This window comes from Petaurus breviceps, unplaced genomic scaffold (assembly GCF_028583685.1).
Source record: "Petaurus breviceps papuanus isolate PSGF00001 unplaced genomic scaffold, PetGlider_PUasm1.0 64, whole genome shotgun sequence".
Lineage (NCBI taxonomy): Eukaryota > Metazoa > Chordata > Mammalia > Diprotodontia > Petauridae > Petaurus > Petaurus breviceps.
Window position 1 is genome coordinate 3,937,957 of NW_027186428.1, and position 19,026 is coordinate 3,956,982.

Sequence of the window (19,026 nt, forward strand, 5' to 3'; positions counted from 1 at the left end):
GAATTAGGAGTATAATCCTTATATGAAAACTGGCTCTATTGTAAACAGAAGTGGTCAGCTCTAGTCCTCCACCCAAGTCTTTTGAGTCTTTCATGCTAGTCTAGCTACTGGAGAGTGAAGTTCAATGCCTGGCAAATAGGAAGCACCTAATAAATGTATGCTCTCTCTCCTCTCCCCTTCCCCCCTTCTCTTTCTTCTCTCTATTTCTCTCTCTCCTCTCTTACGCTCTCCTCTCTCTCTTCCTCTTTCCTCTCTCTCTTCCTCTATCCATCCATCCATCAATCTCTCTATCTCCTGTCCCTCTAACCATCTTTCTATCCATTCATCTATCCAATAGTCTTCCTTGCATTAGAATTTCATTGAATTTAATGTCTCAGAAGAGTCAGACCAAACATTGGGATTTGGAATTCCCTTGGTCATGGATTGTTTAGATTTGAAGGGAATCCTCATGGTGGGACTTGATCTCTACTCTAGAGCTGACTCTCTTGACAGTTGTGTCCACTTCAAGACTGAAAACTGGTCAGTAGGTAAAGTACTGATCAGGTCTCCTAAGTGTGCATCTCTCAGTACCTTAAAAGAGGTTGGGAGCCTGAATATATGCTCTGTATACATGCACAGGCTGTCTGCCATCGGCTTAATCCTCTGTTTATACAAGGAGCTGGGTTTGACTATTGTGAGGTTCCATCCACTTGCCAGTCTGAAGGCTGACCCTGAGACTCATTCTTGGTTTTAGTGAAACGTCACTTAACTCTGTTCTGTTGTTGTTCATCAGCTGTATCTGACTCTTCATGACCTCATCTGGGGCTATCATGGCAGAGATGTTGGAATGGTTTGCCATTTCCTTCTCCAGTTCATTTTACAGATGAGGAAACTGAGGCAAACAGGGCTAAGTGACTTGCCTGGGGTCGCACAGCTAGTAAGAGTCTGAGGCTGGATTTGAACTCAGGTCTTCCTGAGTTCTGCTAGTGTTTATTTGTCATTCTTATACAGTTGGGGCCAATAGTTCTCAGTCCTTTGAATTGGTCCAGAGTTGAATTCAGAGTCCTTCAGTTTCCTAGGATAACACCTTCTCTTTCTTTGGTTTCAGTGTCAGGCGGACGTAGCCGTTTGCACCTCATTGACCTGGGGAGTTGTGAAAAAGTGCTGAGCAAGAACAGGGAAGCTGGTGGTTCCCTCTGCCTGTCTCTGTCTGCCTTGGGCAATGTGATCTTGGCCTTAATCAACGGAGCAAAGCATGTGCCGTACAAGTGAGTGAATTACTCCTACACACCTTGTATACTGGTCAGTCCTGCCACAGGCCCACAGCTCAGGCACTCATACCTGTGGGTCTTAACGTTCAGTTTAATAACAGTGTCTTGGCATGTTGTGGACCTGCCGGTCAGTCACTAAGCATTTATCAGGAATGTGTTATGTGAGGTGCACACAGACAAAAGACAGTCCCTGCCTCCAGGAAGCTCACGTCTAATGGGAGAGACAACAGGCCAACGGATATGTACAGACAAGCTACGTACAGGACGGTTCACAGAGAGTTGACCCCAGACTTAAGAGGGACTGGGAAGGGCTTCCTTAAAAACGGGGATTGTGTGGCCTTATCAAAGTGGGTTTTTCTTTCACTTGTGCAGTATTGCAATCCCTCCTTCACTTCTTATCCTGATCATTAGGGGTTTACAACTTTCTATAAATCCTCCATTGAACATCCAACCTCCCCTGGTTCTTTGGATAGTTTGTGTGCTGATATGGCGCTGATGCTGTAAGGAGGATAGTTTGCATTTCTCTTGGGCTTTAAGATCACAAAGTGCTTTCCTAACAACAATCCCATTATATAGGTAGCATTGGAATCGTTATCCTCATTTTAAAGATGAGGAAACTGAGGAGCCCATTGTCTTCTGGTCCACTGCTCCTTCTATGCCCTTGGTTCCCAGTTATTTTTTGTTCTTCCATCCCTTTCAACAACAACAACAAAATGCATTGTGAATCCCCAGGATAATTTAATATACTACTCAAAATATATTTTTTTAGATTTATTCATTAAGGGCTTACAGTAACTACAGAAAAAACTTTTGCCCACAAAAACTCCAGATTAAAATTTGCATTATGTAATTATAAAATGTAAAATCGTATTTTACTTATAATTATGAAAACTCTAAATATACAATGATAAAATTCTAATTACAAAACGATTATTAATATTTTATGTGGGCCATTCTGTAAGAATTAAAAGAATTATTCCAGTAAGACCTTATGCCTACTAATGTGCAAGATTGAACATTCAATTTCATTTTAACAAAATTTGGACAATCGTTTGCAGCTTAAGGTACCATTAAATTTTTTAAATCATGAATCCCTTGGACCTTAAACCACTGCACTCTCTGCATTTCTTAAGAATGAAAATTTCTCAAATGCATGTTTCTTTTGGAAAAAAACGTATGTGTAGTTTGTGGCCAAGTGGGTAAAGTCCCATTGGAGTATAATTGTATAGATATAGAACTTCTTGAAGCCCATACATTCCCATTTGAAAGGACTAAACACAACTTTGAAACCTATGAACATCTTCCACTTGGCAAGACCCCAGGTGGGATGGAAAGTTTGTGGTCATGGAGGCTTGGGTAGGTGACCTGTCCATGTCATCTGCACTGGCCCCAGATGGGCTTCCTTTATTTTGTATACTCTTCCCTCTTACCAAAAAGTTTAAGGAGTCAAGAAGCCTGGGTGTGGGTCTCACCTCTGCCCCTAATTTGGTTTTTGGCCTTCAGCCAAGTAAGTATGTTTGCCTTTTCTGGGCCTCAGTTTCCCCATCTGTAAATTGAGGTTAAATTAGATTCTTTCCAGGTCTAGGATTCTCTCTGCCTGTCTGCTCTACGAATAGACACTAAATGAAGATGAAAGTTTGAGCTTGAAATGTGACCCACCTTTTGGCCCTTCAGATTTTTCATTTGGTTTGGTTTAGCTCATTCTGTTGAGTCCCAGGATATTCAAAATCTGAGTGCTGCTCCCCCTGTATCTACTTATTGGCAACAGCTCATGTGAAAAATATCTGGACATTTTAGAGGATTGTAAACTCTATATGAAGCAACAGTACGATGTGACAACCTATAAAATATTGGAGCCGCACAGTCTTCAGCTGCATTAATGGAAGGAAGCATCATGCCTGGGATTAAGTAGGAGGAGAATGTCTTGCTGTCCCAGATGACATCTGGATTTCAGGACCAGGACTTACCTGTTAGGGAGGACATTGATAAACTGGAGCTTTTCCAGAGGAGGACAAGGAGGGTGGGGATGGGACTGGAAGGCATGCCATGTGAGGATGGATCGAAGGAACTCGGGGATGATGGTTAGCTTGACAAAAAGACAGGGGAGACGGGATGACTGCCTTTATGAATTTGAAGGGCTGTCATGAAGAAGAGTCTATTCTGTTTGACCCCAGAAGGCAGAAGAGGAAGCAATGAGCAGGTGGGGGGATGTGCAGAGGAACAAATTCAGGCTTGGTGTAAAGAAAAAAGAATCTTGACTCTCTAGCTGTCTAAAAAGGAAATGTGATGTCTCAGGGACGTAGTGACCTTCCCTTCCCCAGGGGTATTCAGGTAGAAGCCTGATGATCCCCTGTTCTTGTTCATGGGTGGGTTGGGTTAGAAGACCTCCAGGGTCCCTTCCAACCCTGAATCCTATGACTCACAGTGTTAACTAATAATAATAATAATAATAATAATAATAATAATAATAATAATACTTATATAGTTCCTACTATGTGCCAGCCACCAAGTGCTTTACAATTATTATCTCACTTGATCCTCATAACAACCCTCGAAAGTAGGGTCTCCTACCTCCTACCAAAATGACCCCCATTTTGCAGATGAGGAAACTGAGGCAAGCAGAGATTAAGTGACTTGCCCAGGGTCACACAATTAGGAAGTATGTAAGATCTAATTAACCTTACTGACTCCAGACCTAGCACTCTATCTCACCACCTAGCGGCTGTTAAATCAGGCAGATGGTGACCTGGGGCCTCTAGCTCTTGTATATGTCCTAGGCCAGGTCCATCTCTGGTCTGGCTCAGGCACCTCTCACTCCCTGGCTTTGTGCCTGCCTTGTCTAGTTACCTTATGGGAAAGAGGCCTGAGGGCAGAGTGTGAAGAACAGGTTTTCATTTCTGCCTGTGACACTGACTCCCTTGTGTGACCTTTGGCAAACCACTCCAGGCTTCAGTTTCTCCTATCCATAAAATGATGGGAATAATGTCCACTCTGGCTCTCTGCATTGTGTGAATTAAAGGACCATCAGGAAGTAGAAGGGTCCTGTCCATTTGGGTTTGTCCCAGTCCCTTCTTTGCTTCAGGTCTCAGTTTCTCTATCTGCAAAATGATAGGGGGGGACTCAATGATTTTTAAAGGGTGGGTTTTGGAGCGTGAGTGTGCCTTCTCAGGGCAGGATATAGGTGGGTACAAGGGGTCAGCAGCCCTGACCCTTTGGTGGCTCTGAGGTTGGCAGTAGGCAGGTATAACCATCATCTCTCTGTGACTCAGTGATCGCTGAGAGCCTTTCTGAAAGTCCATGATGAGAATAGCAGTAACAGCCCACATTCTTCTAATAATCTGAACTTTGCAAAGCATTTTCTAACCAGGAATTCTATAAGGTCAGTAGGATGGGTGTAGGACATGGCTCATGGCCATGTAACCATTGGATATCAGTGCTGGGCCTAGAACCCAGGTCTCTTAACTCCCAAGTCTAATGCTGCCCATGACTCACCATCAAGGCATCGAAGTCATATAGTACATAGAGCACTGGATTTGGAGTCAGGAAGGCCTGAATTCAAATCCTGATTCAGACACTTACTATCTCTGTGACCCTCACTTTTTCATAAGTTCTCTGGGCCTCAGTAAAATGACAGGTGTTAGACTCGATGGTCCCTTCAACTCTGAGCCTGTCACCCTGTTACATGAATGCAGGTAAGTGCACGATAGGTATTGAAAGTGATTAAATAATAGCAGAAATCAAATTGGGAGGCGTGAGGAATTCAGAGAAGGAGTCTCTTCTGGTTGGGTGAGTAGAGATTGGGAAGGCCTTGGAGTTGACTTTCCCTGTTCTCTACAGAGACAACAAGCTGACGATGCTCCTTAGAGAGTCACTGGGCAACATTAACTGCAGGACCACCATGATTGCCCACATCTCTGACTCCCCAGCCAACTATGCAGAGACCCTCACCACAGTGCAGCTTGCCTCCCGCATCCACCGAATGAGAAAGAAGAAGTCCAAGGTGCGTTAACCCCTTGAGCTGGGGCTCAGCTGGGTCAGAATCATTGCAACAGCAGCCCTGTATCTAGCCCCTTCATAGTTTAGAAAAACACCTTCCCATTTTACAGGTGGAAAAACTGAGGCCTGGAGAGGGGCAGTGTGGTGTTATATATAAGGCAGTGGACTTGGAGTCAGGAAGGGATCAAATACTATCTCAGATATTTAATGGTTGGGCAGCTTACCTCTCTGGGCCTCAGTTTCCTCATTTGCATTTATTTTCTGAGGCTATTAAGTGCTGAACTATCTAGCTCCATAGAAGTACAACCATTTTTTTGGGGTTATTTTCCCCCATGCTCCTTAAATTCCAAACTGAGAATTGAGAGTGTTGATGGTTTGTTTATGACCACAGAACATTGAATGTCAGGACTGAAGGCACCTCTGAACATAGACCATTACAAATGGAAGCGCTCTTAGACATGCAGAACCCTCAAGTGGTAGAGGGAGGGGACTTTTTAGAATAATAGATATGGAATGGGGGTCAGAACACGGAGCATTAACGTTTAAAGGGACTTTGTATGCCATGTAGGGGGCAGGTAGGCGGCACAGTATAAAGAATGCCAGGTCTGGAATCAGGAAGACTCATTTTCCTGAGTTCAAATCTGGCCTAAGACACTTACTAGCTGTGTGACCCTGGGCAAGTCATGTAACCCTGCTTGCCTTGGTTTCCTCATCTGTAAAATGAGCTGGAGAAGAAATGGCAAACCACTCCAGGATCTTTGCCAAGAAAACATCAAGTGGAGTCACAAAGAGTGGGACATGATTGAAACAATTGAACAACAAACAATAATGCCATCTAGATCAGCCTTCCTTATTTACAGATGGGAACTGAGGCTGATAGAGAGCTAGGTTTGGAGGGTCCTGAACTTCAGTTTGAATGGAAGTAGTATGGGAGCCAGGATAGCTTACTGAGCTGCTGTCAGTGGAGCTGAGACTTAGACCGATGATGGCACTTTCCTTCTGTTTTAGTATGCATCCAGCTCGTCAGGAGGAGAGAGTTCCTGTGAGGAGGGCCGCGTACGGAGACCCCCACACCTGAGGCCTTTTCACCCTCGCACTGTGGCCTTGGATCCCGACCTTCCTGGCCTGGGTCTCTCCAGTGATCCTGATTATTCCTCTAGCAGTGAGCAGTCCTGTGACACTGTGATCTACGTGGGGCCCAACGGGGCTGCCCTGTCTGACCGAGAGCTCACGGACAATGAGGGCCCACCTGAGTTTGTCCCTATCATCCCATCGCTCAATAGGAAGCGGGGCAAAGATGGGCTGGGTGGCCCGTGGAGCTCAGACAAGGACCACTTCAAGTGTAATACATTTGCTGAGCTGCAGGAGAGACTGGAGTGCATTGATGGGAGTGAGGAGCCCAATCACTTTGGTGGGGGTGACTCCTCTGGGGTAGGAAATGGCAATGGTCCAGGCAGTGTGGAGGCTGGTCTGGCCAAGTCAGCTAAGGAGAAACCACCCTCCCCATTAAGGGGGTGCAAGAAGCCTGCATTGCTGGAGGCAGCATCCCCCAAAAAGGGGCCTGGACTCCATTTCTCAGCAGGACCTCCCCGCAATGGTGCCTGCCCAGGAAACAGCCCCTCCCAAGGCCAAGTGGATATCCCCAATCCCATGACTAGAGGTGATGGGAAGAAGTCAGATGTGGTCTCCGATGGAGGGAGAGATCCAGCTCTACACTCATCGAGATCTTGTAAGCCAGATGTGACCAGGAGCCCAGACTGTAGCACCACCACAGAGCCAGTTGTCAAGGACAAGGCCATGCACACAAAGCGACCCCTGCCCAGCCCAGCACCCCCACCCCCCCAGCAGAAAGACCTCACATCTCCTACCAACATGTATTCCAAGCTGGATGACAGTGGGGTCCGGACACCGCCACTGGGAATGAGCAAGCAGATGGTGAGCTCTGGGGCAATGCCACCTGCCCAGGGAGCATCCCCACCACTGTCCACCAGCACCCTGGAGGTACACAGCTTCCACTCGGCTTTTCGGGGTAAGTGCTTTGACCGGGACATCCTGACGACCACAGTGACCCTACAGCAGCCAGTGGAGCTGAATGGCGAGGACGAGCTGGTGTTCACAGTGGTCGAAGAACTGTCAATCAGTGGCATGGTAGACTCAGGCCGGCCCACAAGCATCATCAGTTTCAACAGTGACTGCTCCTTGCAGGCTCTGGCCTCAGGCTCCCGTCCGGTTAGCATTATCAGCAGCATCAACGATGAGTTTGATGCCTACACGTCTCAGGCATCCGGTGTGAACATTGACATCGTCCTGCCTTTCACAGAGGGCACCTTTCCCTCTGGAAGCCGCCGCTCTTCCATCAGCTCCTGGCTAAGCGAGGTCAGCCTCTGCACCATGGATGGCGAGGTGATGCCCCCTGGGGAGGTCCTCACTGCATCCTCTCCTTTTGCCTGTGAGCCCCCTGGGGAGAACTTCACCTTGGACTCTCCTGGTGTCACTGTTACTTTCACCCCAGGGAACCTCAAGAACTCCTTAAATGACAGCGGGCTTTGTGTCTCAGAGCTGGACAGCTTGGAGAGCACTAGCTCCAGAAAGCTGTCACCAGCCATTGCCAAGAATCCTCAGTCCTTGGGATCCACCAAAGCTGCCCCTGCTCCAGGTGTCTCCAGGATCCCCAATCAGCCCCGGAGAGCAGGGAGGAGTGGGAATCCACAAGTGACACATAAGATACAAACCATCCATTCTAGTCTTCCTCGGACTCTGAGAACTACTACCTCAAACCCCAATTATATGGGTGCCATGCACCATAGCCATGAATTGCCCAGTCCAGGTGGGCTATTTGATGACCCTTGGCTAGTGCGAGTGGATGTCCCACCGGGCACCCACCCCACAGACCCACTGTCATCTACTAGCAATCCTCCATTAGGTATTGACCCCTTAAACATGCCGTGCAGGGAGGCCGCAGGGTATAGGCCCCCCACGTCTCAGACAATGTTGGCCTGTGCCCAGCGGGTGGTGGATGGATGTGAAATGTCTTGCAAGTCAGCTGGGGACCATGCTAGGAAACCAGAGGTCATGACCCAAATCCCACCCCTGAGGAGAGGGGCCACTACACTGGGTGTCATGCCAGTGGCTCGAAGTGGAGACAGCCCTGCTGAGGCTCTGGCCCGAGGCAACCCTGACTCTACCTTGACCACCAGCAGCCTGAAAGCCTCCATGGGCAAGAAGAACGGCCCCCAGAAGTCGAGTCTCTTACCCAGGCCCAGTGGAGTAGGACCTCCTGCCCCACCAGTCCGGAAATCAAGCCTTGAGCAAAGAAGTGGTGTTTCTCCATCCAGGGGAGGCATGGACCCTGCAAGAGCCCCTGCTTTGAAAGGGGAGGAAGAGGCAGAGCTAAGGGCCAGGCCTACAGCAGGCTTGGTTCCAGAGAGCCTAAAAGGCAAAGCCAGCCTCAAAGGTGAGCATTCCCTGCCCAAGAGTACTTCCAGCCTGAAGGCCAGAGCAGCCAAGCCCGATGTGGTGCATCGTTATGGAAGTCACATGTCTCTCGAGCGATGTGAGGGCCTTGGCTTGGGGGGAGCCAAGGCTGATGGCGGGGGCAGCAACGTTGGGAGGCAGGGAAGGTCTGTGCCAAGGTTGGGTGTGCCCCCTGTGGCTCCTTCTCCTGTGTCTCCAACATCACATGTGACCCCCTGCAAGGGCGGCTCCGCAAAGGGGGTGGTAAATGTTAAATCACCAGCTGGTGGAAGCAAGAGCCGGAACCTATTGGCTGGTGGATCACGGTCCCTCAGCTCTTCGGTGAAATCACTGAGTCAGCAGCCTGCTGGGAAGAGCCCTGGTGGCCCCACTAATAGCAAGGTGGCCCCGCGTACCATGCCTGGGGTCAGCAGCAAGCCCAGCCGGGGCACCATCATGGGCACCAAACAGGCAATGAGGGCTGCCAACAGCCGCGTGAATGAGCTGGCCTCTGGGAGCTCTGGCAAAGGGGGCCATTCCCGTAGCTCGGCGGACTCGGACAGCGGCAATGACAGTGGGGTGAATCTAGGCGATGAGAAGTTGCCAGTGCCTGCTCTGCCCTCGCCCTACAGCAAGATCACGGCTCCGCGGCGGCCACAGCGCTACAGCAGCGGGCACGGCAGCGACAACAGTAGCGTGCTGAGTGGGGAGCTGCCTCCAGCCATGGGCCGGACAGCCTTGTTCTACCACAGCGGCGGCAGCAGCGGCTATGAAAGCATGATCCGGGACAGCGAAGCCACCGGCAGTGCCTCGTCCACCCATGACTCCATGAGTGAAAGTGGCCTGTCGTCTCCCGGGGGCCGGATGAGAAGCCTGAAATCCCCCAAGAAAAGATCCACAGGTAAAAAAGAAGCTATTTTAAATAAAGACTTTCTCCCTTTCTCCCCTCCCAGGTATTCCGTATCTGAAAGTTTGGGGGGGGGGAGCAATGGGGCACTTTATTTTCAGGGTTCTCTGTCAGGTGACGGGGGGAGGGGGGCGGGCTATCACCTGGGCTTTCACCTTTCACTGCTTTCTGGGTTGGGATAGAGAAGGGGAGAGAGGGAGGGTGATTTTGCTGGACAGACACCAGTGGTTTTTCCAAACCCCACAGACCAGACATTAGGCTGAGGCAGAAGCCATCCTCAGTCTATGTGCTGTATTCTAAGATTCATGTCAGCCCCTACTCCCCTTCTGAACTCAGATGGCCCTAGTCATTCTCTGCCCCTCCGTCTTTGATGTGAAGATAAGAACAGAGCCCAGACTTGGGGGCTGTAGTTTGGGGCAGGCAACTCAGTCAAACCCCCAGTGACATGCAACAAAAGCAACATTCAGCTCTGGCCCTCTCCTACCTCCTCCCCACACCTCTCTTCCCCAAGTAGAACTTTTATGTAGCAACCTTGGCAGTCCCCAGCATCCACTCTCAGTGAAATTCAAGAAAGTCAGCAAAGTTGGCCTGGCTTCCAGTTTTGAGGAATGGAAGGAGGTTCTTAGTATCAGGAGACCTGGTTCAAGTCGTGATTCTGACGTTGACTTGCTATGCAACTTTTGGCAAGTAACTTCATCTCTTTGAGCCTCAATTTCCTCATCTGTAAAATGTGCATAATAAATGCTTCTCAGTGTACGAGGAAGAAGGGAATGTAAAGTACTTTGTAAACTGGAATAACTTAGGTTAATACATGTTAACTGTTTTTGTTACCTGTATTTTACAAATGAGAAGGTTGAGGCTTGCAGAATCATCGAACATATTCTGTCAGCACTGGAAGGGACCATAGAGACCACCATCATTTAGAAAATGGGGAAACTGAGGCCAGTGGCAGGGATAGTTTGAAACTAAAGGACAATAATAGCTAGCATTTGTATACCATGTTTGATATTAATATTAATTAATATCAATATTAAGGTTTGAAAAGTACTTTACAAATATTATCTAATCTTATCCTCACAACCGCACTGAGAGGTAGGTGCTATTATTATCCCCATTATATAGGTGAAGAAATTGAGGCAAACTAAGGTTAAATGACTTTCCCAGAATCACAGTTATTAATCTTTTTAATCTTAGACTTAACTTTTTTTTTAGTTTTTCTAGTTAATTCTAAGGCTGAATTTGAACTCAGTTCTCCCTGATTCCAAGCCCATCATTCTATCTACTGTACTACCCAGCTAGGTGTCACAGTGAATAGAACACTGTCCCTGAAGTCAGGAGGAGCTGAGTTCAAATCCGGCCTAAGATATTTGACACTTACTAGCTATGTGACCTTGGGCAAGTCACTTAACCCCAATTGCCTTGCCTTTCCCCCTCAAAAAAAATTACATATTTGGAATCAGAAGATCTGGGTTGAAGTCTTTACTAGGCTGTTTGTTACTTGTGTGGTCCTAAGAAAGTCACCATCCTTCTCTGCCTCTAGGTTTCCTTATCTGTAAAGTGGGTGAGTTAGATGATTTCAAAATTTCTTCTAGCTAAAGATTTTATGTTCATAGAATCCTTGCCTAAAGTCACCAAGTTAGTTAATAGTGATTCCAGGACTTAAATCTGGATTTTATACTTTCTGTCCAGCACTATCTTTACAGAGTCATGCTGCCTGTCACCATATCCTTTTGCAACAGGGAATCTGGACAAAATCTTTTTTTTTTAAGAGGGAGGGGGAAGGGAAGAGGTAGGAAATATTCTCTCCAGACTCAGGCCAAGCATGGGGTCAGAGAACATTAGCCCCAGAGATCTCTAGTCCATAGAAAAAGTAACCCCCCACTGTACCATTCCTGAGAAGTGAGCATCCAGAGCAGTCCTGGGAAAATCCCTCTCTCCTGAGGCAGGTCATTCCGCTTTGGAGCTAAGATTCTTAGGAAATTATTCTTTCTGTTGTTGTTCAGTCATTTGAGTCATGTATGACTCTCCCTGACCCTATTTGGGGTTTCCTTGGCAAAAATACTGGAGTGATTTTGCCATTTTCTTCCCCGGTTCATTTTACAGATGAGAAAACTGAGGCAAAGAGGGTTAAGTGATTCACCCAGGGTCACACAGCTAGTAAGTGTCTGAGGCTGGATTTGCACTTACAAGAGGAGTCTTCCTGACTCCAGGCCTGGGCTCTCTTCACCACACCACCTAATTATTCTTTACTCCAAGCCAGATCTGCTTCCCTGAAACTTACCCCATTGCTCCTAGTTCAAAATTCTTGTGCCAAACAGAACAAATATAATTTCTCTTCCTCACGACAGCCCTTCAGACATGTGAAGACTAGGATCCCCTATGCCTCTTCCTCTTCTTGTACAAATTTCGCTCAGTCTAATTTCATTCCATCCCTTTGTGGCCCTATTACTAGTCCCCCCTCCATCCTAGTTGCTGTCTTCTGAGGTGCCCTGGCTCATAGTGTCCTTCCTTTAACTCACCAGTGGGCACCCACCACTAGGGAGGGGAAATTGAGAGTGGCTAGTTAACTTTGCAATCCAGAAGTCCAGTCTCGGTGAGTTAACCCACTTGGTTTAACTGGAGTGTGGTAGGCAGGTTTCTGAGTCCCTCCTGTGAGCTGGAAATAAATCAAGCTAATGTGAGCTCCCTTCCCACTTAAGCCTCCCCCACAAATCAATATTAACGGCCCTGTAAAGTTGCACACGAATCGAGGAGGGTATTACTCACTGATGGATTCGATTTTGTTTTTAGCCCCAGGAAATACTTGTGAGGTCTTTAAAGATGACAAACTATTTCTTTTCCAATAAGGGCTGTCTGTTATTGGTAAATGGGCTCTTTTATTTGGTATTCTTAATGCCCAAATCTGTTAATATTTTTTCATTGATCAATTATTCAATCAATAATCATTTACTAAGCACCTACTATGTATTGGACACTAAGCTAGATGATGGGCATACAAAGACAAAGAATGATACAATCCCAATTCTCAAGGCACTAAAGTTCCAATGGGGGAGACAGCAAGTATATGTACAAAAATACATATACAAATATGCATGTATACATATATAATATAATATACACATATATGTACTTATACTATATATAGACATATGCATGAACTAAATAAAAGATCTTTTTTTAACTTTTTTTTTCCTTTTTGGAAGGGAGAGGGCAGTGCAATTAGGGTTAAGTGACTTGCCCAAGGTCACACAACTAGTAAGTGTTAAGTGTCTGAGGCCAGATTTGAACTCAAGTCCTCCTGACTCCAGGGCCGGTGCTCTATTCACTGTGCCACCTAGCCGCCCTTAAAAGATCTTTTGAAAGAGAAATCACCAGCAATTGGAGGGATCAAGAAAGACTTTATGTCAAAGGTGATGCTTGACCTGTGTCTTGAAGGAAAAGAGTGATACAAACTAGGAGGGGGAGGTTAGGAAGGAACGTTGCATGTGAGAAATAGAAGGCTAATTTGACTGGGTCATGGAGCTGGAGGTGGAATAACATACAATGAAGTGGGGAAGATAATTTGGAACCAGGTTGTTAAGGATATTCAAAGCTAAACAATTTTTGTATTTTAAGATATTTTATAATATAAATTATAAATATATATTTATAGTATATAAAATTATATATGCTTATATTTTATCCTAGAGGCAATAGGGAGCCACTGCAGTTTCTTGAGTAGAGAAGTAATGTCATAGATCTACATTTAAGGAAAATCACAATGGCAGCAGTGAACAGGACGGATGAGTAGGAAGAGCTTTGAGGTGGAGAGACTAATTAGGTGGCGATTGCAAAAGTCTGGGCCAGAGGTGGTAAGGGCCTGAAACTAAGGTGGTGGCTCTATTGAGTAGAGAGGAGGGGATCGATGATGGAAATGTTGTGGAGATCAAATTGGAAAGAACTGCCAATTGCTTGGATGTGAAAAGTCAAGGAGAATGATGAAGTTACAGACCTGAGGGACTGAAAAAATGGCAGCGCCTTTGATGGCATCAGGGAAAGTTGGAAGTCCTAATGGACTGGAGGAGAAAGAGATGGTTTGGAAATGTTGCATTTGAGATGTCTGTGGGACATCCAGCTTAGAGTACACAACAGGCAATTAATGGTGTGGGACTGAAGTTCAGGAGAGAATCATTTGTGTAGAAATGATCATTAAACTTACAGGAACTGGTAAGGTAACTGAGAGAAGGGAAGGAGGAGAGAGAGACAGACAAACAGACAGAGACAGAGAGAGAAAGAGAGAGAGAGGAAGAGACAGAGAGAGAGGAAGAGAGAGACAGAGACAGAGAGAGGAAGAGACAGAGAGACAGAGAGAGAGAAAAGCTTTCAGTAACTTCCACAGTTGAGAGTAATGAAATGGATGATGAGCCTGCTGAGGTTACTGGGAAGGAGATGTTAGGTAAGAAAAGAAACAGGAGAAAGAAATATAGAAAATTCAGAGGAGAGAACATTCAGGAGGAGAAGGTGGTCATAGTGTCAAATGTGGCTGATAGTTTGGGAAGGATCAGGACAAATTGGGTGATTAAAGAAAACACTGTTAACAGTGGAGAGCAGTTGCAATTGAGGAATGTGGGCAGAAGCCATTTTGCAAAGGGTTGAGACATGTGAGAGAAGTGGAGACAGTGAGTATGGAGGCTTATTCTAGAAGTTTGGTTAAGAAAGGGAGGACAGCAATGGTAGGGATCTACTGAAGATTGTTTTAAGGGTGGTACACCACCTAATTATGTTAAAAAAGATAAATCTTTTTAAAGATGGTGGAGACATATATATGGTCTTTAGCCTTGGCAAGAAGTTTCACTTCATTATCAGAGACTGAGTAAGGAAGGAGAGGGTGATGAGGCCAAAGGGTTATGAGATGAAGAGATGGGAAGGAGAGTGAACTCATATTGAATGGCTTTAATTTTCTCAGAAAACTAATAGGTCCCCAGTTGAGGAGAGGGATGGGGGAACTTGAGAAGAGAAGGTTTGGAACACTTCTGTGGGCAGTGAGATATGGAATCATTTGCTGGGGGTTGGGGAGGGGAAGAGTATAAGGAATGCCTAACTTTACTGAGCACCCAGTTCAAGTTGGATAACGTGAATTTATGTTACTCAGCACCAGCACGGTTGTAAGACTCCCTTCAGCTGTGTTCTGTAGGAACAGAGAAAGGTGGGTGGCAGGAGTAATCCAGGGCTGGGATTTGGCAAGGGATTGAATGATGATGGGACAAGGGGTTGAGGGATTTGAGTGAAGAAAATAGTGGAAGGTGAATTGGAGAACTAGAGGGTCAGGATTGGAGCTGATGCATGGCCCAAGAAAGTATTGAAAGGTGGAGGAATTGAAGATCATGATGTGGGTGAAAAAAAGGTTTAGGAGGAATGAAGTAAGGGGTGAGATGGGGTATGGTTGGACAGGGGAAAGTCAGAATTTTGGATTTAGGAAGTGGAACCCTTGTGGGTAATGATGAGAGCCAGGCTGTAACTATCCTTGCCTGTGACTAAGGTGGAATGAAGGAATAAATAGGTCATGGGAAAGGGGAGATTGGGATGCTAAAGCATTTGAAATGAATATGGATGTTGAGGTCCCTTAATATAAAGCCAAAAGTTGGGAACATGAGGAAGATGGTGAGATGGGTATCGATTTCTTTGAGAAAGGAGGGAGAATGATGGGCAGCTTGTACATAATGGCCTCCACACTCTGAATTGGGTGGGAAATTTTAAGTGAATGAAGTTAAAAGGAAGAGAGATTGCTGAGTGATGTCAGCAAAAAGAGAGTTCTGGAAGTGATAGTGGGGACCAAGGAAGATTTTGATTTCCCTTCCAGGACCAGTGTTTTGGAGGTGTAAAGGAAGGTATAACCAGTGTTAGAGAGGATAGCCAGGAATTGTGTGTGTGTGTGTGTGTGTGTGTGTTTTGAGGGTAGGGTGGGTAGTGGCACGTCACCAGATCTCAGTGAGGACAGGGAGATGGAAGAAGTATGAAAGAAAGAGGTCTACAATGTAGAAAAATTTGTTCACTATGGAATGGTAATTCCAGGGGACAGTGGAAAGGGTGGGCAGGATTGGAGTGGAACATGGGGGAAGTGGATGGACATGAGAAGATGGGACACCAGGGTTGGGGTTAGTTTGCTCCATATAATCCAATTCCCTTATTTTACAAATGAGAGAAATGAGTCCCATGAAGTTAAGTGAACCGTCTAAGGTTATACAGTAAGTATCAAAGGTAGGATTGAATCTAGGTCCTATGGCACAAAGCCAGCAACCTTTCTATTACAGAGATGAATTGAACCCTTTCAGGTGGTTCAATTCATTTGGGCTGAGGAGGGGGGAAATAAAAAATATACATGATAATTTTGTTGTGTATCTGAAAGGAATAGCAAGTTGTGCACAGTAGATTTGCAGTTTCATGTACAATTGTCTTTTTTATTGTACTATGTTATGGAAATACTTGTTTTATTCCATAAATTAAAAAAAAATGAATTGAACTGAAGCATGAAACCAATGCAAGTGGGCTTCTAATCAAGCACTGTTAGTTATCACCATTTCTAAATAGTCCACGTCCTGCTCTTAGTTTAGGAAGAAAATGTGCTTGGAGATGTATGTGTATGCCTTTGCCTGGAGGACAGCCGGAAGCTAGCTTTGGGAGCATCACTGAGCTGGGTGATGTTGCTTGTGTATTTGCAGGTCTGCAGCGGCGGCGCCTGGTTCCGACTCCACTGCCTGATGCTGCAGCCCTGGGCAGGAAGCCCAGCGCTGCCGGTCAATGGGTGGACCTGCCCCCTCTGCCTGGCACTTTGAAGGAGCCTTTTGAGATCAAAGTGTACGAGATTGACGATGTGGAGCGCCTGCAGAGGCACAGGCGGGAGGAGCCCGAGGTCAGCCCCTCCCCTCTCTTGCAGCCCCCTCCCCTCTCTTACACACCCCCTCCCTCCGACCCCCTTCATAACCTCTTTGGTCCAGGTCCCTGAGGGAGGAAGGAGTTCAATTGGAAATGGTCATGCAATTAGAGCTACTGGCATGATTAATTTTCACTGTTTTGCATGTTTAGGTCCCCTGAACAGAGAAACATCATTATAGGCCACAATTAATTGTGTTTAACCTGACGGAGAACATGAGTGGAGAATGTGTGTGCACTCATTATTAGGACGTGGTCTGCGCAGAGCCTTGTTGCCGCACACTTTGTTCAGAACCTTTTAAGATCCCCTTAATAGCTTCCCTCCAGAGCAAGGTCATTCACCCTTAGTTATGGCACCTCCACGTCGGTGGGGAGGGGGAGGGGGCTATTATTGGGAAAGTCATTCAGCCCAGTGTCTGCTTCCTTCTGATGGAATTTTTCCTTTTTCCCTCCCTCTTTTTTCCCCTCTAGCCTTTCCAAGATGTGGAAAAGGTAAATAGCATGTTGCCCTCACACTGATGTAGGTAGGGCTTCTCAAGGATTGTAGAATGTCAGAATCTCAGAGTTAGAAGAAACCTTAGAGATGACCTATAGGGATAACTTTCTGGAGAACTCAGCCCCATCATTTTTTATTCACTCATTTTCTTCCTTCCTCCCTTCCCTCCCTCCCTCCTTCTCCCTCTCTCTTCCTTCTTTCTCTTTATCTGTTTATCCATTTATTTATTTGATTTGTCCATTCATTTATTATCCATCATTTATTTATTCATTCATTTATTCTATCTGTCTATCAGAGGAAACTGAAGCCCAGAGGAGGGGAAGGCATTTTGCTTAAGGTCACCCTAGCCTGCTACAAGCATTTAGTTAGCATTTGTATATTATGTGTCAGGAACTCTGCTAAGAACTGTACTGATATTATTTCTCTTGATCCTCACAACCTTGTGATGTAGGAGCATTATTATCCCTGTTATTACAGTTGAAGAAATTGAAGCAAACAATGGTTAAGTGACTTGCCCAGAGTCACATAGCTATCTTAGTTACATAGTATCTTAGGCAGGATTTGAACTCAGGTCTTCCTGACTCCAGGCCCAGCATTTTATCCATTGCTCCCCCAACTGCCTATTGGATTTTTAGTCCAGAAACCTAGGCTTGGACTGTAGGTCTCACTGCTTATTAACTGTGTTACTCTGGGCAGATCTTTTCCTCTCTGTGGATGGGCCTGGGTTTTCCCACTTATAAAATGATTAGGCAGGACTAAATGATCTTTAGGGTCTCTTCCCTTATTCTCTCACCTTCCTGAGAGTGATGGCTGCAGCCTGAACCCAGATATCTGGGAATTCTCTCTGTTTTCCAAAGGGCCTGATGTATTTCAATGCCAAGCTGAAGGTCCTGGAGAGGAGACATCAGCGGATCAAGGAGATGGAGGCCAAGCATGGACTTCTGAAGGAGGAGCTGGAGGAGACCAAGAACCGACTGATGATGGATCCGAACAAGTGGAGAGACGAATGTAAGTTCTTGGGAACAACATCCCTCTGATGCTCGGCTCCCTGTGCCCTGGAGCCCCCTGAAGCTCAGTACCTGCAGACACAAAAACAGTGCCCATGTCCTGGGGTCTTTCTTGCATTGTTCTCTTTGCTCACTGAGTCTGGGAAGAGTCTGGATAATAGAAATGGACAGAGAAGCTTAAGCTCTTGCATTGTTGGGCATAGTCTGAGGTCCCACCATGGGAAAACATTCTTCTTGGCCCTTCCTCTCAGGGTGAGGGTCAATGAGAATGTGCCTCTGGGGTGTGTTGGGCACAGCCAGCTCCCCTTCTGTGTGCTGAGGGCTTCTGAGTAAGGACCACCATTACCATCAGTAGGCTGGCTGGAGTTTCAGAGGATCAGAGCATTTAGAGATAATCTTGTCCAAGCCCTTTATTTTCCAGGAGGGAAAACAGATCTAGGGGAAAAAAAAGATGATTGTCCAAGGGCCAGGCCTGGGGTGGGAAATCTGTGACCTCCAGGCCACACGTGACTTTCTAGGTCCTTGGGTGTGGCCCTTATATAACATTTATAGAACAAATCCTTTTATTAAGATTTGAAGTTTGTGAAATTTGTGAAGTTTATATTCAGTTTATATATTGAAGTTTATATAATTGCTATTGAATTGAATATAAGTTTATATATTGAAGATCTGCAGGGTCACATGTGACCGCAAGGCCTCAGGTTGTCCACCCCTGGCCCAGGGCCTTTCCTTCCCTTTTCCATCCTAGGAGAAGGACTTATGAAAAGGAACTCACTCATAGATGATTGTCATAAGAGAGGAGGAGGGGAAGGACTGGGATCTGTGCTGTTCACTGTTAGCACCTGAATAGTAACAGCGATTCAAATTTTAAACTACTTTGAGGTTTACAAAAGACTTTCCTCCTAGCATCTTTTGTCAGGTATCTGATACACATGTTCTTCTTCCATTTACAGAGGAAGAGACTGAGGCCTAGAGAGGGACAGTGATTCACCCTTGGCCATACATTTG

The 19,026-nt window shown here is 46.1% G+C and overlaps 1 protein-coding gene and 1 long non-coding RNA gene across 4 annotated transcripts in view; one reads left to right on the forward strand and one right to left on the reverse strand.

Annotated features, from left to right (window-relative positions):
* Positions 1–19,026, forward strand: part of KIF26A (kinesin family member 26A) — a 171,441-nt gene that overhangs the window by 149,655 nt on the left and 2,760 nt on the right. For 2 of the 3 annotated variants that reach the window (XM_069103816.1, XM_069103814.1), the window contains exons 10-15: positions 1,088–1,247; positions 5,088–5,250; positions 6,255–9,600; positions 16,305–16,495; positions 16,987–17,007; positions 17,869–18,019. In XM_069103816.1, coding sequence (XP_068959917.1) covers positions 1,088–1,247; positions 5,088–5,250; positions 6,255–9,600; positions 16,305–16,495; positions 16,987–17,007; positions 17,869–18,019 — 4,032 coding nt within the window. The remainder of the gene's footprint in view (positions 1–1,087; positions 1,248–5,087; positions 5,251–6,254; positions 9,601–16,304; positions 16,496–16,986; positions 17,008–17,868; positions 18,020–19,026) is intronic. The other variant, XM_069103815.1, reaches the window with a different exon arrangement.
* LOC138173749 (uncharacterized) overlaps positions 17,958–19,026 on the reverse strand; it is a 2,115-nt gene continuing 1,046 nt past the window's right edge. The window contains exon 3 of the long non-coding RNA XR_011171509.1: positions 17,958–18,090. This is a non-coding gene — a long non-coding RNA (uncharacterized lncRNA). The remainder of the gene's footprint in view (positions 18,091–19,026) is intronic.